At 52.6% G+C, this 18,597-nt stretch overlaps 4 protein-coding genes and 2 pseudogenes across 4 annotated transcripts, besides 14 other annotated features; all 6 read left to right on the forward strand.

Annotated features, from left to right (window-relative positions):
• Positions 1–3,640: a sequence feature (areas not merged during assembly with more than two copies in the genome that could not be assigned to a particular haplotype).
• Positions 762–783: a microsatellite.
• Positions 913–1,238: a mobile genetic element.
• Positions 1,351–1,627: a mobile genetic element.
• Positions 3,641–4,403: a sequence feature (heterozygous, non-Esmeraldo-like haplotype).
• On the forward strand, positions 4,116–6,677 carry Tc00.1047053510279.10 (annotated as a pseudogene).
• Positions 4,404–13,134: a sequence feature (areas not merged during assembly with more than two copies in the genome that could not be assigned to a particular haplotype).
• Positions 7,993–8,835, forward strand: Tc00.1047053510279.30 (uncharacterized protein; the record flags this gene model as incomplete). Its single annotated transcript, XM_815980.1, has 1 exon — positions 7,993–8,835. The coding sequence occupies one exon, from the start codon at positions 7,993–7,995 to the stop codon at positions 8,833–8,835; it is 843 nt and encodes a 280-aa protein (XP_821073.1).
• Tc00.1047053510279.40 (90 kDa surface protein, putative) lies at positions 9,753–10,772 on the forward strand (the record flags this gene model as incomplete). Its single annotated transcript, XM_815981.1, has 1 exon — positions 9,753–10,772. The coding sequence occupies one exon, from the start codon at positions 9,753–9,755 to the stop codon at positions 10,770–10,772; it is 1,020 nt and encodes a 339-aa protein (XP_821074.1).
• Positions 11,070–11,262: a sequence feature (T-rich).
• On the forward strand, positions 12,861–13,661 carry Tc00.1047053510279.50 (annotated as a pseudogene).
• Positions 13,135–14,081: a sequence feature (heterozygous, non-Esmeraldo-like haplotype).
• Positions 14,082–14,278: a sequence feature (areas not merged during assembly with more than two copies in the genome that could not be assigned to a particular haplotype).
• Positions 14,205–15,239, forward strand: Tc00.1047053510279.60 (mucin-associated surface protein (MASP), putative; the record flags this gene model as incomplete). Its single annotated transcript, XM_815982.1, has 1 exon — positions 14,205–15,239. The coding sequence occupies one exon, from the start codon at positions 14,205–14,207 to the stop codon at positions 15,237–15,239; it is 1,035 nt and encodes a 344-aa protein (XP_821075.1).
• Positions 14,279–14,504: a sequence feature (haploid, non-Esmeraldo-like haplotype).
• Positions 14,505–14,961: a sequence feature (haploid, Esmeraldo-like haplotype).
• Positions 14,570–14,611: a microsatellite.
• Positions 14,731–14,785: a microsatellite.
• Positions 14,962–18,597: part of a sequence feature (areas not merged during assembly with more than two copies in the genome that could not be assigned to a particular haplotype) that runs on past the window's edge.
• On the forward strand, positions 16,956–17,357 carry Tc00.1047053510279.70 (uncharacterized protein; the record flags this gene model as incomplete). The annotated part of the gene is made up of 1 exon (XM_815983.1): positions 16,956–17,357. The coding sequence occupies one exon, from the start codon at positions 16,956–16,958 to the stop codon at positions 17,355–17,357; it is 402 nt and encodes a 133-aa protein (XP_821076.1).

The following is an 18,597-nucleotide window of genomic DNA, read 5'->3' on the forward strand; positions in this document are numbered from 1 at the left end:
GCAAAACAATGGAGCGGTGTCAATGCAATCGTTCCTTTGATTACTTGGCACGAGAGCGGCTGCGAGGGATAGGCCTATCGTACAACGTGGCCCTGCCACGTGTTCTTCTCTCCTCACGTGTATACTACGTTGTCTTTGAGGAGTTGTTTTACCGGGCTGTTAATGTGCCCACGTACCCCAGCCTGACGAGTTTCACGTCCACTCGACAGGATTCCATTCGTCTTCTAGTGGAGGAGTTGCTCTGCGATGACATTTCCTTCAACTACGCGGCGGCAAAAGCCTCCGTTATTTTTCTTGTGGCCGCATTGAACCTATTTCATGCGTCAACGTTGGATAAAGGCCACCCCAATTCTAGTAGAGGCTGCTGTGAATTCATTTCCGGAGTCTAGTGCTGCTGGGGCCCTTACGTTGGAGTCTGGTGTGAAGTTGAGGCGGCGCGAGGGCGCGACACGGCTTTTAATGCTCTTCTCACCGAACGGGGGCCGCACCCCCTGCCGTCGTGCGCACCAAATTTCACAGGCAACGTGCACCGTTACCGGACGAAGTAAAAAAGGAAAAAATTGGGTGTTTCCTTGTCATACCTATTTGTTCACTTTTGTTCCCTGCTTTTTTTTTTCCCCGACTGCTGTTGCTTCGCGTAGCAGCCACCAATAAAGAGAGAAATTAAACTAATTCCCCCTTGACCCTGTCTCCGTGTGGCTCAATGGAGGAGCCTTTTTGGCTGCGGATGGGAGGGATGCAAGTTATGGTTTTTCTGCGGATGTGTGTGTGTGTGTGTGTGTGCTCTGGATGCCCAAACCCAATTGCCCCGCAAATGCGGCAGCAGAAGGATGTGATGGCGTGGAGGCACCAATGCCACTTGAATCAAACCGTGCCTGTGGCACACACGCAAACAGGAAAGCGAAAGGAAGAAATACTCGTCTGGGCTGCTGGCCGGATCTTCAAATTTTCTAAAGGAATAAAATACGACGGGAAGGAGGAATGAGTAAATGGAGAGGCAGTGGGTTCGCCAAATCCTCGCTGTTTGCTCCGCATATTTATATATTTATGCATTATGGTGGCCCCACTCTTGCGACATGTTGAACGCTGCATTCGGATTGGATGCATACATACATAAATATATTTCTTATTTACGAAGTGGCAGACTTTGGGGTCCTCCAGCCATCAGACACCGTCGCAAGGGTGGGGACTTAAAAAAGAAGGTTACTGGGATGGAAAAAATAAAATAAAAAGAATTAAAACATTCGTCTTGACGTTATCGGTTCCTTCGGTTGCATCAATCACCGTCTTCCAAAAGTATTCATGCGATAGGAAAAGAACCCCACAGAAATATATCTTTATGTTTTTATTAGGAGCTTGCGAGGAGGATGCTCACGGGAGAGAGTGGCCGCCTAAATAAATATGCCCTGAGAAAACGGAGATATTTCTGTACGATCCTTTTCCTATCGCATGAATACTTTTGGAAGACGGTGATTGAAGGGAGCAGGGAGACGATAGCGGCAAGAAGGATTTTTTACTAACTTTTTATTTCTTATTTTCCCACCCGTTCCCTTTTTGGTTCACACCCTTGCGACGGGTTCTTGTGGCTGGAGGAGCCCGAAGTCTGCCACTTCTTAAGTTATGAATACACACACCTACATATATATATGTCCAATCCGAATAGAGTGATTGGGTCACGATGGTGACTAACAAAGTATGCATACATTAATGTACACTTACTTGTTGCTAGACCTTGAGGATACGGTGAATCCCCATTTTTATTCCATTCGTTCATTTCTTATTCCTATCTTGTTTGGTTTCTGTTATTTATAAACTTAGGATCCGGCCAGCGGCCCCTGTAGATATTCTTTTTATGCTTTGGAGGCACTTGATGACACCAGACGTGGAGGGTGTTTTCACTCCATACGAGGGCGACACACAGGAGAAAAGGAAGAAGGAGAGCGGAGCCTCGCCAAAAGAGCGGCCGCTGGGACGTTGGCAAGAATTGCTACTGTTTGCACAGCGATTTGTATACTTTTGGTAGGATGTTCCTTGAAGCGTTCATTGGCCCGAGTGTGAGGTGCATACACGGGCAGCCACCGCATCAACCGTGTCGTTGGTTCCCCGCTGCACGAATGAGACGATGCACTTCAGACGTGGCAGGTGACGTCCACTGCGAGCACTCCTCTTGCCTCTCCTGTTTCACAACTTGGCATTCTCTGCATGTGGACACCGTTCCCATTGGCTGCCATCTGTGGCACGAGAGCCGTCTGTATTCTTCTCCATCGCATTGAAGAGTCGTGAGGAGGGCTTGAGGCTGCGTTGAGGAGCCGTGTGGCCTCTGCGAGCATTTCCTCTGTTGGTCAGAGGTGTTGGCTTTTGGATTACCGAAACACATCTTGAGTGCTTGCGTTAGAGGCTCGCATGACTGAGAGGCAAACCTGTTTGTGGAGGTGAAGGAGGGCCACACCATTGGGAGGAGGAAGAGTGAATGGGTGAGTGGGTGGTGTCTGTGGCCCATATTGTGGCGCCTGACAGGTGCTTCACGTTGTTTGTTGTTATTGTCATTTGCATTCACAAAGAATGGCTTTGGACGTAGCACCCACGAGCTCTTTTGTCGTTGGCTGAGGTTTTTCTAGTGCTGCTTCTCCCAACTCTCTCTTTGTCTGTGCGTTGCGTGTTTGTGAGCATGACTCTTCTTCTGTACTGTGCATTTGCCTCATGAGTCGCGGATGGTCTGTGTGGAATACATGATGATTTGCGGCATTTTTTTGGACTGTGCTTTGATCTCCACCGCGGAATGACGGTCGGACTGGAGGCGTTGCTTTTTTATTTACTCTGATCACGTGCAGTGTGTATGGGAGACTTCTCAGGGAAGAACAAGTCGACATTGTTGTGAAACGCATGTCTGGTGCCACACTCTTCATTGACGCGGAATGAGTTGAGGGTTTCTGCATATAAGCTCCTGTGCATTCTTGCCGTGGTGCTCTCCATGCACAGCCCGGGGAGACGACTGGCTGAGAATCTTCAGAGGGCTTCTCGTTGAGTCGAGGAACGCATAGTGTGTTGTCTGCTCATTGAGAGTCCGGGCCCCACGGAGGATGTATGGGGCGGGCAGAACCTTGTGCATGGCGGCAGGAGGAGACAAAGGGCTGATTGTTTGATTGTTGCTGACGAGTCCTGCCTCACTGCTTGGAGGGAGCTGTCGTTTGCTGGGGCAACCTGTTTTGTGTGTCCAGACGCTGCTTGCGCCGAGTAGCGGGGTGCCATTTTGGTGTGTGTGCGGCTCCATCACGCGGGGCAGCAGCGTGATGTTTACGAACTGCGTGCCTGTGGGTTGATGTATGTGGCGGGAGGCGTGTCTGAGGAGAATCCGCGAAGGGAGGAGTGAAATGCGTTTGGCGGTGCTGCTGTGCGATGTGCGGGGGAAGAAGAAAAACAAGTGATTTCTGACATGTCGGTGAGTGTGCCACGGCCACCAATGTGTATTCAGTGAGAGGGGCAGGAGTGAGGGAGACGGAGACTGTGCGCATCCGCTGCGGCGTGTGGTGCCACAGGATGCGATTGCCATTGTGAAGGGTGCGACGGTCGTCATGCGTGCAGCAGAGCGTCATCTGCATCTTTTCGCCTCCAGAGCTTGCAGGTTCTGCGAGGAGGTGCAGGCGACCTCTCACTATTGGGCTGCTGAGGCTGTTTTTCCTTTTTGCTCAGCGGGAGAAGCAACTTTTCTTGCAGTCGGTGTTGCTGGTCTGCATCGATGCTCCCCACGGGGTGTCACGCCGCCGTGCCGTTGCAGTGCAACTCTGGTATTCCTCACTGCACTCGTGGCTCCCTGTTGCTTGGCTTATTTGCAGGACCGTGGCCTGCGGTCCCCATTGGGAAGCTGCTCATTTTTTTTTCTTAATTTTTTTATGCTGTTGAGAGGTGCTGGTGAGTAATGGCTGTGGGGATGGTGATGTTGTGGTTCGCTGTGAGTGGTGGCGGTGTGCACCGCTGTTGTGCTGTCTTTCTGCCGCTGCTGTCTGTTGCTCCCCTCCAAGAAGGAAGTTAATACCAAACGCGAATCGCTACTGTGAAATTTGACGTCTCCGAAAGGACCAACAGCACACACACCGCCCACAGGCACACATATTTATATGCTCTCACGTGTTGCTGCAGTGAAGGCACCCCGCACACACAACCGTCGCCGCGTGAGCGGATCCAGCGGCAGGAGGAGGGAAGGAAGAGAGAGTGAGCGGCAGAGGCCCAACATGTCCCGGCATCTCTTTTATTCAGCGGTGCTGCTTCTCTTTGTGATGATGTGCTGCAACACTGGTGGGGCTGCATCCACTGAGAAGACGCTGACAGATTCGGAAATTCCAAAGAGGAAATTGTTTGTTTGGAGAGACACGACATATGAGGGAACGGTGAATTTGCTCTTTTTTCCCAGTCTTGTTCAGGTAAATGGTGATGTGTTTGCCGTTGCCGAGGCGCTGTTCACGAGGGAGGTAGGAGGCGTTTTTGCTGGCATTGCCTCGGAGCTCCTGGAGTGGACTGATAAACAAACAAGCAAGGAGTTGGATAAAAATAAAATGAAGACACAAGTACTGGGGGAATGTTCTTCTGGAAAAGAGGGATGCCCCGACAAAGCAGTGGATCGGTCTGGCTCTGAAAGCGGAGCGCAAGCACATGTGAGTAAACCAACAACAGTTGTGCATGGAAGTGATGTTTACATGCTTGTTGGAACCTACGACCTTGAAGACGCCGCTACTGGGGAGGATATAACAGATGAATGGGGACTTTTGCTGGCGAGAGGGAACGTCAGTGTTGATGAGGATGGCCGTAACAAAAGAATTTATTGGACTGATGTTGACGCTCTCCCGATCACTTCTAATACCGAACAATATGGATATGTGACAGCACCGCTTGGGAGCGGTGGATCGGGTGTTAAGATGGAGGACGGTACACTTTTGTTCCCTATGGAAGGCGAGGAGTATAGGACGGGGAAGGCGGATGAAGAAAATACAGCTGGGGGGGGATACACTTTTTCTCTGTTCATATACTTCCCGGATAATAAGAGTTGGAAGCTGTCGAAGGGGATGTCTGCCGATGGCTGCGGTGATCCCTCCGTCGTGGAGTGGAAGGACAAACTCATGATGATGACTGCGTGTGATGATGGCCGCCGCAGGGTGTACGAGTCCGGTGACAAGGGGGATTCGTGGACGGAGGCACTCGGGACACTCTCGCGCGTGTGGGGCAACGACGAGGGATCTGAGAAGGGCGTTAAAAGCGGGTTCATCACAGCGACGATTGATGATAATAAAAAAGTGATGCTCGTCACTCTGCCGGTGTATTCGAGTAAGGAAGAAAAAAACGAAAAGGGTGAACTCCATCTTTGGCTGACGGACAACACGCACATTGCTGATATTGGGCCGGTATCTGGGGAAGATGATGACGTCACCACCAGCTCCCTGTTGTACAAAGGTGGAGATAATAATAATCAGGAGGAGCTGATTGCACTGTACGAGAAGAAGAAGAAAGTTAATCACAAACTATCACATGATATGGTTACTGTGCGTCTGACTGCGCAGCTGCAGCGGGTGAAGAAGGTGCTGAAGACGTGGAAGGAAGTGGACGACACTGTCTCCCAGCTGTGCACCACCTTACTTGCTGAGGAGGATACCTCACCTGACAATCCCTGCCTGCAGCACTACTGTTAAGATCACGGATGGGCTGGTTGGCTTTTTGTCCGGCAACTTCTCTGAGAACACATGGAGGGACGAGTACCTCGGGGTGAACGCCACAGTAAATAATAAAGGTGGGGCAACAGAGGCTTTTGATGGGGTGACGTTCCAGGGAGCGTGGGCGGAGTGGCCCGTTGGCAGGCAGGGGGAGAATCAGCTGTACCACTTCGCGAACTACAACTTCACTCTTGTGGCGACGGTGTCCATTGACGGTGAGCCAGAGGGAGATACCCCCATTCCATTGATGGGTGTGCATCTGGAGGGTAAAGACAAACTTATGGAGTTGTCATATGACAGTGAAAAGAAGTGGTGGGTGCTTTGCAGTGACGGCAAGATCAAGAAGCTCAAAAGTACTTGGGAGACATGGACACAGTACCAAGTGGCCATTGTGTTACGGAACGGCAACCAGGGCTTTGCGTACGTCGATGGTAAGCGTGTGTGTGGGGATGTGCAACGTAGCTTGGATAATACGGATTCGAAAGGGATCTCCCACTTCTACATTGGAGGGGATGGAAGCAGTGCAGGGAGCAAAGAAGACGTGTCTGTGACCGTGACGAACGTCCTGCTGTACAACCGTCCGTTGACTTTTTCAGGTGGGAATGCCGAGGTGGAAGAAGATGCCGATTCACCATCAGCGGATCAGGAACCATCAGCGGAACTTGCTTATCCATTTGTGGCAAGGGATCAAAATGCGGCGGCTCCTGCAGGTGAACTTCCTGACGTTCCAGTGGAGCAAACGACCTCGCAGCAGTCTCCACAAAAGAGTGAAACACAAAAAAATACGATGGTGCGGGAATCTGCCACTACACAAGAAACGCCGGCGAATACATCGGAGGGAAGTGTGGAGAAGGCGGCGGCTTCGAACTCCCATGCCGCTGGAGAAGCAACAGGTGATGCTGGCACTGTGCGTGGTAGCGAACTGCTGCCATCGCTGCTCCTTCTGTTGGGACTGTGGGGGTTTGCGGATGTGTGAGGAGTGACTGGCTGCCGCATGAAAACAATTACGACCTCCGCTGCACCGACACACACACCTGGCAATGAATTTCTCTTCCTAAATAACTTTTATGTGTTAACTTTCACTTTTTGCTTTATGTGCGTTAAGTTTTTTACATTTCTTGTTTTTGTTTTTTTCATCTCTCACTCCCTCATCCCTTCTCTTTTTTGCTTTTGAGGGCAATCACTATGGACGTTTTTTTCTTTTCTACTCTTCCCTCTTTAATTGTTTCCTGCTGCACTCTTCCTGTCAGGGGTGCCGTGTGTTTCCCGCCCAACTGCTCCACTCGCACACCCACCGACACGCTCATGACGACGGCCCTGTGCGCCTCGCCTGCTGCACGCATGAGGAGGGGCCGCGACGAACGGCGCGCTGAGGGAGCCGTGACGTGTGGGCGTGCGACGAGGGCCTGTGGGGCGGAGCACACATTTCTTTCCCTCTTGTTTTGTTTTCTTTGCGGTCAGGGCGGGCAGACACCCGCAGCGCCACACACACACAGCCACACCCTGCCGCCGTGTTTTTAACTTTTTGCTTTTCGTGTTCATTTCACGCGCTGGCAGTCCCGTCAGCATTTCTCTCCCTCCTGATGATTTTTTTTTTTTTTGCTGCGCTCACCCTCCCGATGGAGAGACGCGACTCCCGCCATGTCTGCGTGCTTCTCTCAGTCCCCACACACACGAGTGACTGTGCTCTGCGGGCCGCACTCGCACGCCGATGAGAGGGCTGAGGGGAGCACCAACACGCAGATGACCCCATGAAATATAAACGATGTGCGGACACATGGAGGGTCAGACGGTTGAAACACACGCAACCATCTTTTCAATTTTCTTTTCCGGGCAAAATATATACAGACAGTTTGGTGTGGCCACACGGCCGTTAGGCGGTTTTTAAATTTGTGTGGAGCAGTAATGGACGATTTCTTTTTCATTTGTAATTATTTTGTGTGATGGGGTTTGTATAAGACGAAGGGGACTTTTTTTTGTTTTAAATAAATCTTGTGTGGATTGCCGCTGCTTGGGCTGCAGTGCGGTCATGAGTTTGAGCGGTCTTCTTCTCGTTGTTTCCGCCATGCGTCTCTGCTGCACATTTTTGTTGTGCGTCTCTCCACATACTCTGCTCCCTCTTTTCTACTTCTTTGCTTTGTGTTTCCGCAGGCACACACAACCACACACACACACGATGCACATTGCAGTGGATTTGAATGCTCCCTTTTGTAGTGCATGCTGGCAGTTGCGCTCTCGTGCTGCTGCTGCTGCTGCAATTCTGTGGGTGTGACGGCTGCTGGGAGTCCTGGACATGTATCTGGTGATGCGGATGCGGTGGTTGTGCCGGTGGATGTGTCGTGTGCTCCGAGTGACGGCAGCCCGAGCTATCGCGTGTGTGTGTGTGTGTCTGTGGGCGTGGAAGAAGTGTTCTGCTGCCAGTGCTGAGGCTCAGCATGAGAATTATACTTTCAGTGGCTTTGATGTGCGCATGCATAGCAGAGATGGTGAACTGGGTGCTGTGTGCCATGTGGCCAATGCGGTGCACACATGTAGCAACTGTGCTGCCAGCTGTGCAATGAAAGAGGAAGGGGCCACCGTTGCCTTCACGATGAATGTGACGACACATAAATACGCCGGCCCTTATGAATTGTGGTGGCGTCAATTTTCTCCCGATGGAACCATCCATCCGCCTGCACGGAGCGGCGATGCTGGCCGGACGGGCATCTGTCAGTTGCCGCCGCCCCGTGAAGGGAAGGATGACACAAAATCTGGCGGGACAACTGCGCCGCAAGTGAATGCTGAGCCGTCACGTCAGAACGAGGATTGGCGACAGTCTGCCGCGGCTGACGCACCCAACACCGTCGACCAGAGTCCTGCATCCAACACGGCGACCAACACGCCTAAGAAAAAGCCTGAGTTTGCCGCCAATCCGAGCGAAATGATGGTCCCGAATGCATCCAAGAAGAGGCCTTCATTTGCCAACGGTCCGAAAATATTAGTGGCGCCGAATGCATCCGGGATCATGTCTGTCACTTATGGCGGCAGGGAACACGTTGCTGCGGATAACACGTACGAGGTGAGTGAGCGCAACGCCACTCGGCAAAAAACTCCTTTCTTTAGAAAATGGCGTTGCGGGCAGTGGATTTGTTGCTGAGGGTGATGCGGACGGATTGACTCAACGCAATGCCTCTGGACAGGAGAACAAACCGCAATTGCGACAATTCACCGCGCAGTATTCCGGAAACGGTGCGAGTCCCGACGACTGCTTTGCCCTGCTCTACGACGCGAAATTGACACTGCGAGAGTTAACTGTTGACGGCACTGTGCGTGTGTGCGTGTATTGGGTGCTGCTGCTGCTTCTTCTGGGATTGTGTGGAGTTGTGGCGGTCTTTTGAGCCGAAGAGTGTGGAATTGCGACTCCTCACGGAGAACATGTGCTGCGTTCCCTGCGTGTTAATTTTTAATTACTTATTTTTGGTTTTGTTGTTTTCCTGGAATGATAAGCAACCCTTTCTTTATTTAATGTTTGGTTGCTGCACACTGTAATGAGCGAAGTGTTTCCCCCTCTTTGTTTTGTTGCCCACACGCGGTGCCGGCCTCATTGCTGTTCGTCCCACGGACTGCACGAAAGGAGGATTGGAGGAACAGGCCGGATGCCGCATGAAATGTGAAGGATGTTGTGTGGCCATATGGAACAGGACGATCTTTTTTAATTTTATTTCTCTTCTTGGTGAGGGCAATATGTATACGCAGACACACACGGTTGTCTTGTGCTGCTTAGCATAAGAAATAAAAGTGCTGCCCCATTGATGTTTTTAAAAGTTTTGGGAGTTTTGTTGGACTCCCATCATTTTTCTTTTTTGTTTTGTTTTTTCCGCCTTTTTAAGTTTTGGTTTGTGTGGAGGTGTGCGAGTTTTGCAGTTGTAATGGTTCCGTCTGTCTTTTTTGGTGTGCGCTTCCTCTGGCTGCTGCCATTTATTACAATGCGGTGGCTGTGCGTGGTGTAGCTGCTGTCGCTCTCTACTTCCTTTCTCATGCTCCTGTAGATCGAATCCACGTTATTCAACAGCGATGGTTTTGATGCTGATGTGCCGTGTGTTCTGTGTCTTGTTGGTGCTGGCACTGCTGTGCTGCTGCTCGTGCGTCTTTGCCGCGGGGGATGAGGAGGAGCCGCAGGTGCTTCAGGTGGATGCAGAGTGTGCGGATGTTGGTGGCAAAGTTGGGCGTTGGCAACTCCGTGGGAAGTCACTGTGGTACAACTGCACGGACTTATCTACTGGTGTGGGTAAGGTGATTTGCGACATGGGCGTCGGAAACTGTGCGTCCGGGGTTTCACAGACGCGCGCCAAAGATAGTGCGAAGGATGGCGTCTTCACAATCAACGTCGATACGCCCACTCCAAGCATCCTGGAGAGTTGGTGGGAGCGTAACGTGGAGAAGGCCGCCACCGTTGAAGGTGGTCTGGTCAAACCTCCTGCAGCAGGTACTCCGGGGTCTCAAGAACACGAGGATTCTCTTGACTCCTCCACAACAAATTCCGAATCTTCTCCTGCTGTCGCTGAGTTTGCGGATGTCCCTCCTCCTCTACCTGCAATTCCAGGCGGCGCTAGTGCCAACTCTGCTGCTGGCGCTTCGGCCACGACGGATCCTTCTGCTGCGGCCTTGGGAGCACCGGATTCCGCTCTCTCTGGTGAACTTCAAGGCGCTGCACATTCTGCTTCTGCTGCTTCTGCTGCACCCGAATCCCCACCAGATCCAAAGCTCACAGAGAGAGGCGGCCACTCCTCCCATGACCCTCCAGTGGAGCTGCAGGAAGAGAGTGCTGCTGCGCCACCGACTCAGTTGTCCCAGAACGGCGAGGACGGGGGTGCAGCGGGAGGCGCCGAAGAGGACACCGCCGCCAACACCACCGACACTGCTTCCGGTGAAGGAAATTCTACGGCGGCAAGCATGCCGGCTCCCCTTTCCTCTGCGCCCCCAACGAACGCGCTGGATAACAGTGTGGGAACTGACGCCTGCTTCCATAACACCCATCTGCATACCCTGCCACTGCTTGTTCTTGCTGCGCTCACGTACGGGATAGTGGGCTGAAGAATTGCATGCGGGTTATAAGTTGCAGCACTCAGCCACAGGGGATTTGAGCGCTTCTTTTGTTTTTTTTTACGTAATAAATAATAGAAAATAATGATTGCTTTTTTTTTTTTGCTTCATTTGCTTCTGCTGCGCTGCTTTTTGCTCCATGTTGTTGCTCCCCATATCCGTCACTTGGCACGCATCCCAGACACACTCATATGCACGACACGCCCACAACTGCTTGAGTGGACGCATTTCTGTGTGAGCTGGTGCATGCACACTGGAGCCATTCGTTGCAGCTCCTTGTGTTTTTTGTTTTTTTACTTATTTTTACTTTCTTTCTTTTTTTCTGCTGTTGTTTTGTTGTTACTTGTTTTTTGTGTTCATTTTCCTTGTTTTTTACTTCCTTTGGGGCATAGTGAGTTTTTTTCATTTTTTGATGTTTTAATTTTCTTTAATTTTTTCTTTTTCTTTTTTCTAATCTTTTACTCCCCATCTCTTCTCTTTTTTGCTTTTGGGGCAATCACTATGGACGTTTTTTCTCATTTCTACTCTTCCCTCTTTTAATTGTTTCTTCTGCACTCTTCCTGTGAGGGGTGCCGTGTGTTTCCCGCCCAACTGCTCCACTCGCACACCCACCGACACGCTCATGACGACGGCCCTGTGCGCCTCGCCTGCTGCACGCATGAGGAGGGGCCGCGACGAACGGCGCGCTGAGGGAGCCGTGACGTGTGGGCGTGCGGCGAGGGCCGGTGGGGCGGAGCACACATTTCTTTCCCTCTTGTTTTGTTTTCTTTGCGGCCAGTGCGGGCAGACACCCGCAGCGCCACACACACACAGCCACACCCTGCCGCCGTGTTTTTCTTTTTTTGCTTTTCGTGTTCATTTCACGCGCTGGCAGTCCTGTCAGCATTTCTCTCCCTCCTGATGATTTTTCTTTTCCTTTGCTGCGCTCACTCTCCCGATGGAGAGACGCGACTCCCGTCATGTCTGCGTGCTTCTCTCAGTCCCCACACACACGAGTGACTGTGCTCTGCGGGCCGCACTCGCACGCCGATGAGAGGGCTGAGGGGAGCAGCAACACGCAGATGACTCCATGAAATATAAACGATGTGCGGACACATGGAGGGTCAGACGGTTGAAGCACACGCAACCATCTTTTCAATTTTCTTTTCGGGCAAAATATATACAGACAGTTTGGTGTGGCCACACGGCAGCCAGGCGATTTTTAAATTTGTGTGAAACAGTAATGGACGATTTCTTTTTCATTTATAATTATTTTGTGTGATGGGGTTTATATAAGACGAAGGGGATGGTTTTCTTTTTGTTTTAAATAAATCTTGTGTGGATTGCCGCTGCTTGGGCTGCAGTGCGGTCATGAGTTTGAGCGGTCTTCTTCTCGTTGTTTCCGCCACGCGTCTCTGCTGTACATTTTTGTTGTGCGTCTCTCCACATACTCTGCTCCCTCTTTTCTACTTATTTGCTTTGTGTTTCCGCAGGCACACACAACCACACACACAAGATGCACATTGCAGTGGATTTGAATGCTCCTTTTGTAGTGCATGCTGGCAGTTGCGTGTGGCGGCTGTTGTCTTCTTCCGTGGCCATGAGGCGAAGGGAGGAGAGGGAGTGCGCAGCCCGAGTCTCTTTTCCTGCGGGTGTGATGCACCGCGTGTGACTGCGCTGAGTTGGGCTCCGTGTCCCATTGAGGGCGGGATGGCAGGAAATTTTTTTGCCGCGTCATGGATGGATGAGGGTCCACTGGCGCGTGTGGCTGGTGTGAGGGTTTGCTCGCTCCGTGTGTGTTGTGTGGTGGCCGCGGGTTTTTGCCATTTCCCTGGGGCTGTAGCGATGAGCTGGGGGAGATGGTGGTGGATGTCTTCTCCTCCTGCATGGTGGGTGGCTGCTGGCGTTGTGTGCCTTCGTTGCGTGGAAGCCGTCTCGTGGTGTGTGAACTGTGCGGCTGGGCCTGCTGCCCTCTCCTCATGTTGTCTGCTCTCTCTCGCTGCATCCGCTGCACTTCGTCCCTCTCCCTCTTGTTCCATTCCTTTTCCTTCTGGCTCACGGATCGGCTCACTGACTGCAGCGACTCCACTACGGGTGACGATGACTGCGATGGTGACGGTGCGGCTCCGTGTGGTGTGCGCCGTGCAGTTCCTTGCGCTCTCGTGCTGCTGCTGCACTTCCGTGTGCGTGACAGCAGGTGAAGAAGGTGTTGCAAGCCCCAGTCCACTTCTTCCTGTGCCAAGGAAACAAACTGAGGATGGCCCAAAGAATGCAGGCAAAATTAAAGCTAACGATAATGAAGACTCCAGTCTACCGTCTTTTGTTTCCTGAAGGAATAGGTGCGACACTTACGCATGACTGATCCACTGAGTCTGGCACGCGAGACGGAACACGGTTGAAGAACAAAACGGATCAGTCACTAAGTGATTCCATTACGGTGCACGAAGAAACCGTTTCCAGGAAGGAACAGCAAACAATTGGACACGGTTTACCGCCCTCTCCACCAACGGAAGTAAGTACGAATCATGATACGACAAAAGCAACAGGTCCATTAGGCATGCCAGGAGGAACAACTCTCCCGGTTGCTGCGCCAGCACCAAGTAAGAACTCCCCTGCGATGAAGGGAAAAGATACTGCAAGTGCGGGAGAGACACCACGTAATTCCGACACAAAAATGGAACCAACTATGAGGCTGCTGCGCCAGAGAACTCAATTGAGGAACAGACACCAAATACGATGCCTACCACGATGAGGGCCGCTGCGACAGAGGCGTCAACCACGACGACCACCCGCGCACCGTCACATCTTCGTGAAATCGACGGCAGCCTCAGCAGCTCTGCGTGGGTGTGTGCCCCGCTGCTGCTCGCCGCATCCGCGCTGGCGTGCACCGCTGTGGGCTAAAAGGGAGCGTGGGCTGTGCGTGCCAGCACTCAGCCACGGGGACATGTGTACTTCTACTGTGGTCCGATGTATAAAGTAAGAGTAATTATGATGATCGTTTTTGCTTTGTTTGCTTCCGCTGACCTGCTGTGTGCTCCGCGATGCTTCCCACATCCGCCACGTTGAACGCGTCTCAGTCACACTCATATACACGCGTACAACTGTTTGCGTGGACGCACTGTTGAGGATAGGTGCATGCGCACTGGAGGCACTTGGGCGCATTTTTTTTTACTGTTTTGCTTTATTGCTGTTTGATTACTTTTGTTTTGGTTTTAATTGTTTTGGGTGTTTTTTCTGTTTACTTGCTGCGGGGCGTTGTGTGTTTTTGCCCTTTCACTGATTTCAACTGCCTCATGGTGTGTGTGCGCTGCTGCTGCTGGGCTGCTGCCATTTGTGACTGTGCGGTGCGTGGCTGGGTGACTTTTCTTTGTCTCCTTTTTGCTTTCACTCTGCGTTGACGTGTTGTTAGTTTGTGCTGAAGGCTACACGCAAGTGACAGGAGTGATGGCGATGATGATGACTGGCCGTGTGCTGCTGGTGTGTGCCCTCTGCGTGCTATGGTGCGGTGCTGCGGCGGTTGTGTCGGTGGCCGATTCTGGGGTTGCTGCTGAAAAGGGGAATGCCTCCACGGGCAATGATGACCAGAGAAGGACTGGCGGGGTTCCTGCGTCCGGAAAAAGTATTGCATCACCGGTGAATTCAGGACAAGAATCAGCAGTTTCAACAATAAGAAATGAGCAGACGCCACAGATTTCTGAAGCTTCTATTGTGTTGCCTAAACAAATAACTTTAGATCAAAAACAGGAAGACGAGGATGCAAAAGACGGCAAAGATGGAAAGGAAGAAAGAGAGACACGCGAAGATGCAAGACCACCACCACCACCTCCTCCACCACCAGGACCACCACAACCTCCGGGAGAACCACCAACGACAATAAATGGAAACTCAGCAGGAACTTTAAATGAAAAACCGGCGAAAGAACTGCCCATTGCTGATGATGGCTCCAACCAGGAACAAGTGCTTAAATCGTCGGCACCAGCAGCAACAACAACAGCAGCAGCGTCACCATTAAAAGCAGCAGCAACGCCACAAGTAAAAAATGAAGACCTCGGCTCTGCAAATCTCGATACAGTGCAACAAGTACAAAACGCTCAACGCGGCCTGGAATCCGATGGTGAGTCAATAAAAGAAGACAGTGCTGTCACCACAAACAAACAACAGGATGGAACATCTGACAGCCATGCCGAATCAACTCCAACATCACGTTCATCAGCAAAAAGTGTTGCCGCCAGTAACGGCCCTGACAAGGCTACTGAAGAGGAGATTTCCAATAAAAATACAACAGCTGATGGTGAAGTAAAAGAATCCGCACAAGAAGATGGAAATAAAGATGACAATCAAAAAGAAACACCAATAAAAACCACAGCTATTGCAAATGCGGACGACAGTGACGGCAGCACTGCGGTCTCCCACACCACCTCCCCTCTTTTGCTTCTTCTTGTTGTTTCGTGTGCGGCTGCTGCGGTGGTGGCCGCGTGAGAGTGAGGGAGAGAGAGCCGTGCACCGCCCGCACACACACTCGTCCTTCTCTCTGTGTGTGTCCCCTTGCATGGACTCTCGCCCTCACCTCACCCCACGAAGCAAACACATAATGTGCCCATTGTATATATGCATGCACACCCATGCAGGCCCGTTGGTGCTCTCTTTTGCACCACACGCACTGCTGCCGTCCTGCCTGGCTGCATGGGCGGAGCACCGTAACTGTTTCTGTTTTGTTTTCATTGCATTGAGTGGGCGACCTCCCTCTCTCTCTCCCTGTGTGTGTGTGTTTTGCTTTACGGGAGCAATGAGAGTGTGTGCGCTGGTCGTCCCACGCTTCGGCTTCTTGTTTTTTTGTTTTATTGTTTTGTCTTATTGTGGTTGGGTGCACCCATTCCGCTTTTTTTTTATTGTCGACGTGCTTTGACCGCGGACAATTTATTCTTCTCTTATTGTTCCCATATCGTTTTTTTTGTTTTGAAGTGTCAGCCTCTTTTGTCCTTGTGAGGCCACTAAGTTTTTTTTTAAACATACGCCATGCGTCAGTTGGTCCACGTTAACCCGTGGCTTGCAGCGCTGCTGGTGCTGCTTGTGGTGATGCGTGCGAAGTGATTGCTAGCGGATGCTTTGCTGTCACCCTGACGCATCCCTGCTTTTTTATTTTCGATGCCGTGCGTACCGACGGCGCGTGGGCGACTCCGGTTGTGGTGAGGGTCGTGCCCCTCACAGCGCAGGATGTGTCGCAGGTGTGCGGCGTCGTTTGTAAGAGCCGATGGGCGCTTGTCCGCATCAAGACGTCAAGAAGGATCCCTGATGAGAGCAGGGGGCACTGCGGCTTCTCCTGGCCCCGGCGATGGGGTCCACACCTTGTCGCGGTGCTGGGGCTCTGGTTGCATGTAGGAACTCCGCAGCAGGGCGTTGCTGCGAGCACGACGGAGAAGAAGACGACTCCACCCCTCGAGAAGGTTCCACGCCATGCCCGGTGCGGGGAGGTGAGGCGGTCTGCCTGCAGGCTGTCGGACAAAACTGCACGACCGTTTCGCAGCGATCGCTCCGTTGATATCACCCGTTGCGGTGACGTCCACAAGAACCCTGGCACCGAGGAGGATGGCTACATCAATATTTGGCAGTTTAACATTGCAAGCCTCTCGTCCGTAAAAAAGATTGCATTTGCTGCGCGATGGGAGCAGCATCAAACTGACATCGTTTTTTTTCCAGGAAATAAATGACCGTAGCAACGTAGCGACAAAAGTTTCTGGCCATAATGACTTTCTTCAGGCCTGCACTGGGCGCGGTGGTGGCGTTGCCATTCTGGTGCGCCACACCTTGCCGTGCGAGCGCCTGTCGCTCCCTGGCACTAACTGCCTGGAGGCCACCGCCTTCCGCGTGTGCCCACCGGCCAGCCCCAGCATGTACGTGGTGCAATTATGCAGCTTTCCCCGGAAATTGCCCACGCTGCTCACTTTGCGAGCACCATTCGTTGCTTAGGCTCCGCAGCGGTTATTTGCGACCTGAATTCACACTACGAGCTGCGTGACGGTCGCTCACCATCCACGACGGCAGTAGAGGACCTCGCCGCCACCCCAAGCGGCATGGACTCTGAGCTGTCCGATGACCCGGCACAGGCAACGTGGATCAGCGGCCGCAGCGTCTTGTTTCCCGACGTGACTGCGCAACGCGTACTGCGTGTCTCCCACTAAACGTCCACCCGTTTACATGGCCTCGGACCACCATCTGCCATCCCACACTGCAGGGACGGAGGACGACATCCCGCAACTGGCACGCATGCTGCCACGACGAAAACATGTCGCTGTTGTTCTGCGTGAAATCGACTGGAATGCATCCACCTCGGCGTGTGCAACGCCTCTGGCCACTGTGACCACATGGTTGGGGATGCACCGAGGCACCGTACGGGCGGCAAGTCGCACCACACCGCGCGGCAGCCGTGAAAGCTCCAGAGGAATTAGTACGGACGGAATGGAGCATGCCGAGTGTGTTGCAGCGGCAGCATGGAACGCGCACACAGCCTCACCGGGAGAAAGACTGCCCGAGATGAAGTTGTCCGAAAACGGGAGTACTGCAATCATGCCCTCCGTCGTGGCTTCTCCATGCAGCTAGAGGTCCGTGCGAAACAGCTTGGTACCCTCTGGAGCCCAGACCTGTGATACCCCGAGGCATGGCGGCACCACGTCCCCGCTCACTGGGATCGGCTGTGCTGCGGTACTCTTGGGACTGCGACTGTGCTCAGCCTTGGCAGCAGGCAGACCGCTCGTCCGTCACACTGTCCGAGTCGCACGTGCTGCGATCCCCACTGCGGTCTGCACACTTGTGCTTGCGTTCGCCTCCTGGTGACTGCGATATAGATTTACTCTTCACGCCGTGTGCGCTTGACTCGCCATCCGCGACTCCTTGCCTGGCTTGACCCCTGGTTCCGGCGGCGTATTGAGTACGTTTCTGCACCATCTTGTACCCGCTGCCCGCGGTTCTCACAGAAAGATGATCAACACCTCTCTGACGGCAGCCTGCGATGTTCCTGGGAAACGGGGGACAACATTCCCATCCGCAAACACGGGAAGGACGCATCCGCACAGAGAGAGTTGCCGGCCACTCCCGCTGCTCTCTATGCTGCTAGGGGTGAGCGCAGGACTGGTCCACCGCCGCCTGTCAGCACTGCTGGCACACCACCCACGTCATCCTGGATCCACGCCACGACGCACGACCCCAGACGTGGTGACGCCTGTCCGTGACGAAACGGCACGAGGGCTGAGCGAGTGCATCGCCGCGGAGTGCAAGCTTTTCAGGTCACTACCGTAAATGTCAAGCGTATCAACGGGCAAAAAACGGACAAAGCACCTCTGCAAGCTCCAATGACAACCATAGCCCTCCAGCCACTCCTCTGCTGCAACCACCACCAGCCGCTGAGCCGCCTGATGGTCCACGGGAGGCCCTGCCGCACATGATGTGGGATAACCCCCTCTCGCACGATAGCACCGTTTTGGGCGGAAAACCTGGCCACGTTTCTACGGACAGTCCTCAGCCTATCAAAGGATAGTGGCCGCAACGTATAACAAAAAGAAAAATTTCCTTTTCTCAGTAGAAAAAAACGTCATCGTTACAGTCACAATTATCACACAATGAATCCATTGCGTAATGCCGCTCTGAGCTGCAATACTTCCTGGCATCATCCAGGTCCCTTGTCGAAACATTGATGCGGATGGGCGCCCATCCATTCCTCCCAAAGACGGTGTGTGCCTGCGACGCACCCTCTGCTCCAAAAGGACACGTCATTCGCCACAGCCGAGATCAACTTGGCGCTGGCGGCACGCATCGCCTTGTCAGAGGGAGAAAGGGTACGTCA

This window comes from Trypanosoma cruzi, genomic scaffold (assembly GCF_000209065.1).
Source record: "Trypanosoma cruzi strain CL Brener 1047053516699 genomic scaffold, whole genome shotgun sequence".
Taxonomy (NCBI): Eukaryota; Euglenozoa; class Kinetoplastea; order Trypanosomatida; family Trypanosomatidae; genus Trypanosoma; species Trypanosoma cruzi.